This window comes from Nyctibius grandis, chromosome 24 (assembly GCF_013368605.1).
Source record: "Nyctibius grandis isolate bNycGra1 chromosome 24, bNycGra1.pri, whole genome shotgun sequence".
In the NCBI taxonomy this organism is placed as follows: domain Eukaryota; kingdom Metazoa; phylum Chordata; class Aves; order Nyctibiiformes; family Nyctibiidae; genus Nyctibius; species Nyctibius grandis.
This window is the reverse complement of record NC_090681.1, coordinates 2,308,271-2,319,334: the sequence shown is the minus strand read 5'-3', so window position 1 is coordinate 2,319,334 and position 11,064 is coordinate 2,308,271. Positions and strand designations below refer to the sequence as shown.

The window sequence follows — 11,064 nt, the reverse complement described above, 5'->3', positions numbered from 1 at the left end:
GTAGTCATGGCCACGGGGGCGGGGCCTGCAGGGTGAGGGGTCGGTAAATAGTGGTGACGTCAGGCCGCCAAGATGGCGGAGGGGTGAGTCCGGCATCGCTGAGGGGGCGGCGGGGAACAGGCCGGGGCCGGGCCTCGGGGGGCGGCAGTAGGGAACGGGCCGGGGCCGGGCCTCGGGGGGCGGCAGTAGGGAACAGGCCGGGGCCGGGCCTCGGGGGGGCGGTGGGAACGGGGCAGGCCTCGGGGAGTGGCGCGGTGGGGCCTTGGCCGCGGGCCGGGCGGGGGAGCGGCAGGGCCGTGGTGGGTCTGGGTTCAGGCCTGCCTGACGGGCGTGTCCCCTGGCAGGGAGGACGCGGGCTGGTGGCGGAGCTGGCTGCAGCAGAGCTACCAAGCCGTCAAGGAGAAGGTAGGAGGAGGCAGCGGGCCGGGCCTGCGGGGCGGCCCCGCAGGGGTTCGGTAGGCTGAGGGAGCCGCGGCGCTGACTGGCTCCCTGTGGGGACGGCACCGCGCTCCCTGCGGGCTGCGGCGCTGGCTGGGCCGGGGCTGCAACAGCGGCTTTGTCAGGGACGGCTCGGGTGCCTTCTGGGCCGGGCCCTAGTGACTACCTGGCGCCCAGCGAGGGCGTGTGGCTGTCGTGGGGCCCAGGACCCCGGGAGGGGGACCGATCGGTGTACATAGAGGGAGTTCAGATGTACTTGGTTTAACTCTGGGAGCGGGGGACCTGCCTGCTGCACTCGGATCTTATGGCTCAAGGGAGCAGCGTTGGGCTCTGTTGATGTGAAAATCAGCACCTGAGCAAAGAGGGCATGTGCTTGCAGCATCGCTTTCTGATGTGTAATTTCCTGCCTGTGATAGCGTTGCTTATGTTAATTATACACAAAACTCAGGATAAGGTTTTTCCTAACCTGTCTTTTTCCATTCTTAACTTAAAAAAAGCCACTGCAATGTGATTAGGGTGTAGCAGTTTCTCGTTGTTATTCTGTTTATTATGGTTTTACCCATTGCATGAGTTGGGGTAAGGGCTCGGCTGGGTTAAAGGCTCTCAAACTAATCTTTGTAATGTGCCACGTGTTCCCAGAGTGAGGGCAGCTTTGTTGCAGAGCAAAAAGATGACACAATCTATCTGTCGTCTTCTTACAGTCCACAGAAGCTTTGGAATTCATGAAGCGGGACCTGGCTGAGTTCACTCAAGTGGTGCAGCATGACACAGCCTGCACTATCGCTGCTACGGCCAGTGTGGTCAAGGACAAGCTGGCAGTGAGTACGGGAGTAAGAGAGCTGGGATTCTCGTTGCAGAAAGCAAAGCAGGGGGTGAACACGATGTACCTGCCTCTGAGGACATGATCCCCTGAACAAACCCCAACGTATAGCCATGAGCTTCAGGTTTCAGACTTTCTCCCGGGTGCAGGTTTGGTGCTGAGCACTGTGTGGCATTTCCTTGCTGTAGTGATGAGGAACCTCTGGAGATGAGTGGAGAAAGGTTCCCTGTGCTTTCCCTCTCCCTGTGTGCTGTGTAGGTGGGATCCTGGCAGTGTCGCTGTAGCATGATACTGGATCCCTGCACAAGCTGTCAGCCTCAGCCCTGTGCAGCTTCTGCTGTGACAGTCCAACCCCCAAACCAGCCAGTCCCTGAACCTGGCTGTGTCCTTCCCTGCAAAGCCCAGGCTCAGTTCCCCACAAACCTATTACAAGGCCTACCTGCCCCCCACCACCTGGGGCTACTGCCTGCCACCACACCCTTCTAGCCCAGCCCTGGCCACACAACTGCCTCATTAGCATGTTTTTGTAGGGTGAGACATTGCGCTTCCTTAAAGGAACCTATCCAGGAAAGACTGGGGCTTGTCCTGCTGCTGCAGGCACTGTTACTTACACTGTGCTGCTTTTTCTTTTCAAGAGGACAGAAGGTTCCTCAGGTGCGACTGAAAAGGTGAGGAAAGGGCTCTCTGACTTCCTGGGTGTCATCTCAGACACATTTGCTCCCTCGCCGGATAAAACCATTGACTGCGATGTCATAACACTGATGGCAACACCCACAGGTACCACAGAGCCCTATGACAGCGCCAAGGTGAGTGCCCTGTTCCCAGAGCTTCTCTTTGGGATGCAGAGTCCCGAGCCCTGTCCTCTTGGGGCTCTGCTGCTGCCCCTCCACTGATGGCTCTGCCTTGTGTCTCCTCCAGGCTCGCCTCTACAGCCTCCAGTCAGACCCAGCCACCTACTGCAACGAACCTGATGGTACGGGAGGGCTTGGCAGTGCTGCTGAGCCAGGCTGGTGCTTGCGTGGGGTCTGTGGGCCGTCCTGAGTTGCCCAGAGCTTTTCGCCAGTGGGCCTGCTGGCCTGGCTGCAGATGGGGTCATGTTTATGGAAAGCAGATCTGTCTGTTGCGCTGGGGACTAGCTTAGACTGAGAGTTTGCTGGGCCAGTTTAAACTGCAGCTGGCCTTGTGCTGACAGAGGACCCATGGCATCGGGTGGGCTCAGACCCGTGTCTCCCTCCTTCTTTTCCCCTTGCTCACCCCAGCTGGTCTGGTCCATAGTATTTTCCAATGAAACTTGCCAAAACTATTCCTGCCCTGTTTGTGCCAAGGACTGTTACCTCTGTGTTTGTCCTGTACAGGCCCTGCTGAGCTCCTTGAGGCCTGGCTCTCTCAGTTTAGCCTAGAGGAGAAGAAGGGGGAGATCGCAGAGCTGCTGGCAACCAGCCCTTCCATCCGGGCTCTCTACACCAAAATGGTAAGGCCCTGCCTGGCTCCTGTAGTGGGCAACTTCTGCCTTGGGGTATGGTGCAGGGAAGCCCTGAGCTGCGTGGGCCCTGGCGGTGGTGGTAGAAAGGACTGTGGTTGTGTGGTAGACTGGCACAGGGATGTTATGTGTTATGGCACAGGTTATGGGGGTGGTTGCAAGGCTCGGGAGGAGAGAGGGGAGCAGGGCAGTGAGCGCAGTCCTCCCTCTGAAGTCACTCCTGGTGTTCCCCGTGTCGCTCCCAGGTCCCGGTGGCTGTTTCCCATTCTGAATTCTGGCAGCGCTACTTCTACAAAGTGCATCGCCTGGAGCAGGTAGGTGAGGAGGTGGGTGTCTCCCCCAGTGGGTGGGCACTCAAGGAGCTCTCCAGTGCAGACCAAAGAGGCAGAAGATAGTTTTCCTGGAGAAGCAGGGATCTGGGCTGCCTTGTCTGTGTCCTTGTTGTCACTGATGCTGAAATACCTGGGGGAGGAAAGGACTGGGGACGTGAGCGTGTGCTGACGCTGAATTCCCTGCAGGATGAAGCCCGGAGGGAGGCTCTGAAGCAGCGAGCGGAGCAGAGCATTCACCAGGAGGAGCCAGGCTGGGAGGAGGATGAAGGTGGGTCAGATGGTTGGGGATCTGCGGGAGGGCTTGTGCAGACCTCTGTAGGTCTCAGTTAGAGAGGGTGGTGGCTCCTCCTCGCCCCCACAAATTCAGCTCCCAGCCCAGCTGCAGCCGACCCTGCTGCACTGTCAGCTGCTGCTGCGCTCGCTGAAACATCTCTCACTTCTCTTCTGCCTTCCTACAGAGGAGTTCTTGGGGATGTCACCCCTGCCTTGTGCAAACGTGAAATTTCCAGAAGCAGCAGAGAAAGAATCTGCCCCTGCAGCCCTGGAGGGAAGCCACCCCACTGCTCACAAGGGACCCTCAGAGGAAAGCTGGGCTGTCCTCCCTCCGGAGCCAGCCCCAGCAGAGGGGAGCCCCTCTGAGAGCAGTGAGAGCATCTCCCTTGTGACTCAGATTGCAAACCCTGCCTCTGTGCCTGCTGCGCAGCTACAGACTGGAGCACCACCAGCTGGGACCAGAGACCTCTCCCAGAGGCTGCTGGAGGCCACCTCGGAAGAGCAGAGCTCCCTGCCAAAGCCCCCAGAACCTGGTCATCCTTCTGCACCTGCCCGGGAGTCAGCAGCATCCTCAGAGCAACGGGCTGTTACAGAGCTCAAAGAGGTGGAGAGCAAAGCCCAGGGCAGGACAGAGACTCTGAAAGAGGAAGGACCAACGGATCTGCGAGTCTTTGAGCTGAACTCGGATAGCGGGAAATCCACCCCCTCCAACAACGGCAAGAAAGGTGGGTGTGTGTGGGGCCAGCACAGGGCCTGGAAACCTTCTGCTGGGGGTGGCAGCTTTGGGGGAAAGGGCTCTGATTTTGTGATAATGAGGAGGAGAAAAGTGATTTGAAAATCACGCAGGAAGGTTAGATCCAAAGGCTGTCTAGTGGCCAAAACTGAAGTGGAAGCAAATCCTTGTGCTGTTGGGCAGGGTCAAGTTGGTCACATCAGACAGTGACAATTGCTCTCAGCAGGCAGCTGGGCTGGTGCCACAGCTGGCTCTGTCCTGAGCCCTCTCCCAAGCCCCGTTCCTCTGCTTCCCCAGGAGAATGGAGGGTGAAGCTCCTCCAGAACCCTGAGGAGGGACATGTTGGACACTGCAAACCTTTCATTGCAGGGAAGCTGCCTTCAGCAGAGCCTGCTGCAGCTCTCCCACAGTAATGGTTGTTGGTTAGAGAACTATAAAGCCACTGGAAGCAACCAAAGCTCTGGCAAGGTGGCCAAGGATCCTGAGCTGGATCTGGGAGCAGAATGAAACTAGACAAGAAATCAAAAGTCTACTGGCTGAACGGAGTAGGCCTGTGGTCCCTGGTGGGCTGGGTGCCCATGCAAAGCTCTGGTCTGTCTAGGGAAGGTGGTGTTTCCTGCCCTCTGCTTGATGCCCTTAGGAGTGTCCCTGCTGGTCCTCTGCCTCAGGAGGTTCATTGTGTTTGGCAGTATGACAGTCCCCCCATATTTAAGTCACTCCTGTCATTCTTTATCTGTTGTATTTTCTGTGTGACTGAAGCGTGACACATCCTAGTTCTCCCAGGCCAGAGGAGAACACATTTCACCTCCCACTTGCTCTGAACCAGCCCTTGCTGCAAGGGAAGGCTGTTCAGTCTGTCCCATCTCTGTTAGCGAGCTGGCAGCCTGCTCTTGGGAGCAGGGGAGGCTTTCTGTCCTCGGGCAGGCTGCGGGAGATCCGAGCCTCGTGAGTGCCAGGGCTCTGTGGGCCTGCTTGGGCAGCTGTGTGCTTTCGCCAGCGGGCCTGGAGAGCAGGCGCAGCTCTGATGGCTCAGTCGTGATGTTTGTGGTTACAGGCTCCAGCACAGACATCAGTGAGGACTGGGAGAAGGACTTTGATTTGGACATGACTGAAGAGGAGGTGCAGCTGGCGCTCTCGAAGGTGGAAGTGTCTGGGGAGGTGAGTCGAGGGGAGGTGCTCCCAGAAACCATCAGCAGCTCCTTGGGGCCATGCTGCGTGAGCTCTGCCGTTGCCAGGTGCTTCCCCTGGGAGATGGAGAGAGAGAGACTGCAGTGCTTCAGAACAAGAGGGTGAATCCTGGAGCCGGGGCTGCGCAGCACGTCGCAGCAAGACGTGGCCGTTGCTGGCCTGGAAGGGCAGTGCTGCAGCAGGCAGCGCCTGCCTAGAGCAGCTTGCAGGAGGCTTCTCAAAGGCGTGACTCGCTCTGTGGGGACACAGGCTTAGTTGGGATCTCACCGTGGGAGTCGCGGGTGTTAGCTGGAGCAGAGAGCAGCTGTTTGGACGTGCTTGAAGAGGGATGAGTGTGCAGGTTCCCCAAGGGGAACAGAGCGAGCAGATCCCTGTTGTGAGGGTGTGGGAGCGTGAGGGTAAGTCAGGCTTTGTGCTGACTCAGGTGCCCTGGGCAGGAGGATCTTCTGACAGATGCCAGCTGAGTTACAGAAACAAACTGAGGGATGTTCCTCTTGTTTGCAGCTGGAAGATGAAGAGTGGGAAGACTGGGAATAAAGCAGCTGCTTCCAGTGTGCGTCACAGGCTCATTTCCGCCATCGGATGTGAATTAAACCACGGACCGGCTGTTCCTTTGTGTGTGACTCTGCTGGCGATTGCAGTTCCAGGCTGGAGGAGTTTCATTCCTGCTAAATCTTGTGGGCGACTCGAGTGACCCCTTCAGACCTGGAGCAGGAGGAAGCAGGAGGTCGCTCGTACACTTAGCTGCTAGGGAGCCTGTCTTCTCCGTAGGTCCTAGAGACTGGCCAAGACACAACTGACTGCCCCCAAAGCGTCGGGTAGAGGCAGATACGACGTGGTGAGGGGTCCTGGGGGCACGCTGGGCACTCGGACGCCCGGCGGGATTGCTTGGTGCCCCCAGACTGCCAGCTGGCCGGTTGTTTGCTTGTGTGTGTGTAATCTACAGTACAGCAGTTCAAAGGCTCCTGGATGCACGCTGTGCCTGCTCACTTGCCACTCTGCTGCTGGACAGGCCTCATCAGGAGAAATTCCCCCGTGCAGGGAGTGGCCAGGGGCTGGAGATGCTGCAGTAGAAGCTCCTTCTATGCCACTCGCTGCAAGGAAAGGCCGTTGGCTTGTGGCTCTGACCCAAAGCTGGGCCGTGCTGGAAGGAGCCAAACTCCCTGCCAGACCCTGAGCTTCTGCCTGGCTTTTTTGTCTTGGAAGCTTTTTTGAATGGAAGCTCCTGTTCCTGCTGCAAGAGCAGCAGCTCCCCGAAGAGCCGAGGCCTGCTGTGTTCCCCTTGGCAGCTGCCCTGCCTTCCTCCGCTGGGTTTTGTGTACTTCGAGTTAAATTTCCCAAGCAAAGTACCTGTGGCTTGCTCTTGCTTGAGCCCTCTGGGCAGGCAGTGGTTTGGGTCATCCTGGGAGCAGAACCCCTCCCTTGTGGTGCCCAGTTCAGCCCTTGCAAAGCCCCAGTCTGGCCCACTGACCACTTTAACCTCTGCCCTTGGCATCGAGGCTTGTCTGTTCACCCTCCCAGCCTGGGGGGAGGCAGAAGCACCCAAGTGGGGGTGGTACCTGTTGTCTCAGGCTGTGTCTGTCCACTCATCTGACCCCTTGTGTCCCACCCACACCAGGCCCCATGGCCCCCAGGGTCACAAGCCTCGCTGTACTCACTTGAGTTCCTTTACTTAAGCCCCCTGAGACTGCTTGCCATGGTTCCTTTGGCTCCCCGGCCTCTCTCCTTGGGGCAGTTCCCTTCTGATGGCCTGGGGTGCTTTTCAGTGGATGTTGCTAACACACAGTTCTGCAGGGATGGAGCCCTCGCTGCTGCCTGTGGCCTCTCGGGTGGAGGTTTTGTATGTGCCACCTTTGTCCTCCTGCCCCTTCACTGGAGCTGTGGGTTTCCTTCTGTTCTGGCTAGTGGTAACCTGGGTGCGCTTGGAAGCGTTGGGGTGTTGGTTCCCCCCATCTCTGGGGAGATTCTCCGATGCAGCTGCCTACACGAGTGGGTTGGTGGCAGCGGTGACTTCAGGCACTTATGTGAGAGCAGCACGTCTGTCCTGTCACCCCACGAGGGCCAGGGACAGCTACAGCTCTTCCCTGTGCGGTGGGCCTGGCAGAGCCTCATCCTGTCCTGGGCTCAAATTTAGCTGTAGCTGCAAAACCTGGTGTGGGTGGGTGACACCAGTGGGGCTGGGGGCTGTGTTCCCTCGGGGTTTGATGGTCTCTGAGTTGCAGCTGGATCCTTGGGCCCGCAGAGCTCCGAGGGTGCAGTGCTCTCATCTGTGTCACTTTTTCTTTCCTTTAGTCAAATTAACCGTTGGGTTGTCTGTGCAATACTCTGTCCTGAACTATTCCGCATCTCCTTGAGCCTTTTCTAGCTGGGGTGAAAACCAGGAACAATTCTAACAGCTGGTAGTTTTGTAACGAGGACTTTCTCCAAACCTTTTGCAGACTTGCAGTTAACAGCAATTAAAGGAATTCTACAGAGTCTGCCCGTCTCGGGTGTTCTCATTTCCTTTGTGGGATGGGGACGGCTGCCTCGAGAGGGTCTGTGTGTCACCTGCTTTAATGCTTTAAACTTCCCTTTCCTCCCACCTGCTTCAGAGGGGTTTTGCTTCACTTGGGGCCCCCGCTGCCCCAGGCTGCTCCGAGCTCATATCTGCCCTGTTCCCCACCACTGAGGGCTTGGAGTGAGCCAAAGTGCGAACCAGACCTTGTCTCTGCCAGCCAGAGGCCTGGCTCAGCACCTGTGAGGCTGCAGGGATGGGAAACACTGACCTCCAAATTTATTATTTTAGAAACAATCTGTTCTGTTCAGGGAGAGCAGGGCGAGTCCTCCTCAGGGGTTAGTCAGCCACGGGTGCCTGCTGACCCCCTCAATGGAGGTTCTCAGCATCATGTCTGGTTCCAGGAGCACTCTCAGGAGGTTCTGGCACTCCTTGGAGATCCCCAGGTGCCCAGAGACAGAGACGCCTTGCTGCTGCTGCTGCAGCATCTTCAGGAGGTCAGTGTTGCCGAAGGGCAGGCAGGCGCAGAGCAGGACGTAGAGGATGACGCCCCAGCTCCAGACATCGCCCCCCTGGCTGTCCTGGGGCATGCCCTGCAGCACCTCGGGCGCCACGTAGGCTGTGCTGCCGCAGAAGGTCCAGCTCAGCTCCTGGCTGCCCCTGGGGAGCAGCTTGGCGAAGTCAAAATCTGCCAGCTTCAAGGTGTGGCCCTGCAGCAGGACGTTCTTGCCCTTGAGGTCGTGGTGGGCCACCCCGTGTCGTGGCAGTACTGGATGGCCTCGACCAGCTGGTGGAAGAGCTCCCGGGCGTGGGGCTCGGGCAGGGGACCCTTGTGGAGCACGTAGTCAAAGATGTCCCCGTCCTCCACCAACTCCATCACAAGGCAGATCTTACCCTCTGCAGATTCCAGCACCTCATACACACAGATGATGTTCCTGTGGTCCAAGTGTGTGACAATCTGGAGCTCCCCGGGCAGGAATTTGTGAATAAACTCTGCCAAGAGAGGAGGCAGGTTTGCTCATGGGGACACCCCTGAGCTGTTGGCTCTGGGCACCGCTCTGGGACCTGGCAGAGTAGATGGACAGAGGGAAGGGAGGTCAGTTGTCACGGCCTGGCACCATTCCCCGAGGGATGCTGGTCGAGGGGGGATGCTGGGCTCCGCCAGCACTTTGCCATGCTTGTGGTCGGAGGGGCAGCCACCTAAACAGGTCCTAATCCTCGGGCCAGGGTCCCTGGGCTGTTCTGCTGGACCCCCCAGCACTGCCCCCCCTGCATCTGCTCTAAGGTGGCGAGTTTGGGAAATTAGTTTTCTGCTGGGAATTAAAAGCCTCCGGGGAAGGACGGTGCCTCAGCCTGGAGCTTATTCAGGGTCAGCTCTTACCTTCGGGGACTTCCTTCTTATCAATTATTTTAATCGCCACTTTCTTCTGGTGCTTTTGGGAAGAAGCCTCCTTCACTTTGGAGTACATCCCCTCCCCGATGGTCCTGCCGAGCTGGTAGCCATGGGCAAGCAAAAACCCCTCCATGTCCTCGAGTGGGCTGGGACCCTTTGCTCCCCCAGCGACTCTGCAACAGCACCTCAGCGCCCGGGGGCACCTGGGGGGGCACGGAGGGGCCTTTCAAACCCGGGGGGTGCCATTGTGATGCAGTCGACGCTGCGTCAGTCGGGTGGCGGCTGCTCAGCGAGGTGGGGGACAGGCTGCAACACCCTCGTCGTGAGTGGGGGCTCTTGGGGTGGGCAGCCCTGTTACGGGGCTGGCTGGGGTCTTCCCGTATTCCCCCTGTGCTTTCGCCATTGCCGGGGGTCTGTGCTCACCCACTCACCACCCGCTCCTCTCCGGTCAGACACGTCCAGGGCGCGGACATGAGCTCCCAGCAGGCACCGCAGGCTCGGAGGTTCCCCGTCGAGGCAGGCGACTGTCCCATCTCAGCTGTGTCTCCCGAAACGCAGGAGCCGGTGGATGCCGAGCAGTCTGTGGGAAGGTAAGGGGGGGCCAGGACACCCGGAGGGGTGCAGGGTCTGGCCCTGGCATAGCCACGCCATGTCCTGATCACACAGACCAGTCCCTGCTCCAGCAAACGCGGCTTGTTTTGCTCCCAAAGGCATCGTCTGATGGCTCGAACCCCTCCCTGCCCGCCTGCCTGCTGCTGCCGGCAGGAATTATCGGGGCAGGCAGTGTCCTGTGATGTGCCATGCCGTGCCACGCTGTGCCATGCCATACCATGCTGCACCATGCCATATCACAGAATCATATAATCACAGAGTCGTTTTGGTTGGAAAGGAGCTTTAAGATCATCGAGTCCAACCATCAACTCAGCACTGCCAAGGCCGCCACTAACCCCTGTCCCTCAGCACCACATCTACACGGCTTTTAAATCCCTCCAGGGATGGGGACTCCACCACTGCCCTGGGCAGCCTCTTCCAGTGCTTGACAACCCTTTTGGGGATGAAATTGTCCCTGATCTCCAATCTAAACCTCCCCTGGGGCAACTTGAGGCCGGTTCCTCTCATCCTGTCACTTGTTACCTGGGAGAAGAGACCAACACCCTCCTCACCACACCCTCCTTTCAGGCAGTTGTAGAGAGCGAGGTCTCCCCTCAGCCTCCTTTTCTCCAGGCTAAACACCCCCAGGACAGACAATGCCATGCCGTGCCAGGCCAGGCCAGGCCAGACCAGGCCGTGCTGTGCCAGGCCGTGTTGTGCCAGGCCAGGTTGTGCTGTGCCAGGCCAGGCTGTGCTGTGCCACACCGTGTTGTGCCAGGCCAGGCTGTGCTGTGCCAGGCCATGCCATGCTGGCCCATGTCAGACAATGCTGTGCCGTGCCGTGCCACCAGGCTCACGCCACTCTCTCCCCACAGGCAGCTGCGGTGATGCCCCGGTAGCCACTGCCTGACGCTGCCCCACGTCCCCATTGACATGTTCATCGCCATGGGAGGGAGCGGCCGGCCTCACACCGCCTGATGCTCCCCGCGCCGGCGGCAGCCAGCCCCGGAGCTGCGGAGCTGCCGAGGACACAGATCGCTGACGGACGGTTATAATAAAAGGACACCTCGGAGCGTTTCTGTGCTGGAAACCTGCACTGTGGTGTGTCAGCCATGGAGGGTGTGGGGTGAGAGGGGGCACGGGGGGGGCAGGACACGAGGGGACAGGGTGCGAGGGGGTGCGGCATGAGGGACAGGGTGTGAGGGGTGGGACACCAGGGGTGGGACACGAGTGACAGGACACGAGTGGCGGGGGGCGAGGGCCAGGCCGGGTCCGCCCCGCCCGCTGGGGGCGCTCGAGCGCCGCGGGCCCCGCGGGAGGGA

At 59.1% G+C, this 11,064-nt stretch overlaps 3 protein-coding genes across 3 annotated transcripts; 2 read left to right on the top strand and 1 right to left on the bottom strand.

The window, feature by feature from the left end:
- Positions 1-59: 59 nt before the first annotated feature.
- BSDC1 (BSD domain containing 1) lies at positions 60-7,738 on the top strand. The gene is made up of 11 exons (XM_068417691.1): positions 60-83; positions 345-405; positions 1,140-1,256; positions 1,894-2,064; positions 2,177-2,231; positions 2,614-2,729; positions 2,984-3,052; positions 3,257-3,338; positions 3,529-4,068; positions 5,131-5,234; positions 5,769-7,738. Exons 1-11 carry the CDS (start codon positions 73-75, stop codon positions 5,799-5,801), a joined length of 1,359 nt encoding a protein of 452 aa, XP_068273792.1. The 5' UTR covers positions 60-72; the 3' UTR covers positions 5,802-7,738.
- A 338-nt stretch (positions 7,739-8,076) lies between these two features.
- On the bottom strand, positions 8,077-9,343 carry TSSK3 (testis specific serine kinase 3). Its single transcript, XM_068417711.1, is given in 3 exon segments — positions 8,077-8,515; positions 8,518-8,751; positions 9,140-9,343. Coding segments are annotated over 3 exon segments (804 nt in total). The 5' UTR covers positions 9,285-9,343; the 3' UTR covers positions 8,077-8,090.
- Positions 9,344-9,622: 279 nt separating this feature from the next.
- FAM229A (family with sequence similarity 229 member A) lies at positions 9,623-10,720 on the top strand. The gene is given in 2 exon segments (XM_068418081.1): positions 9,623-9,726; positions 10,594-10,720. Coding segments are annotated over 2 exon segments (231 nt in total).
- The last annotated feature ends 344 nt before the right edge of the window (positions 10,721-11,064 follow it).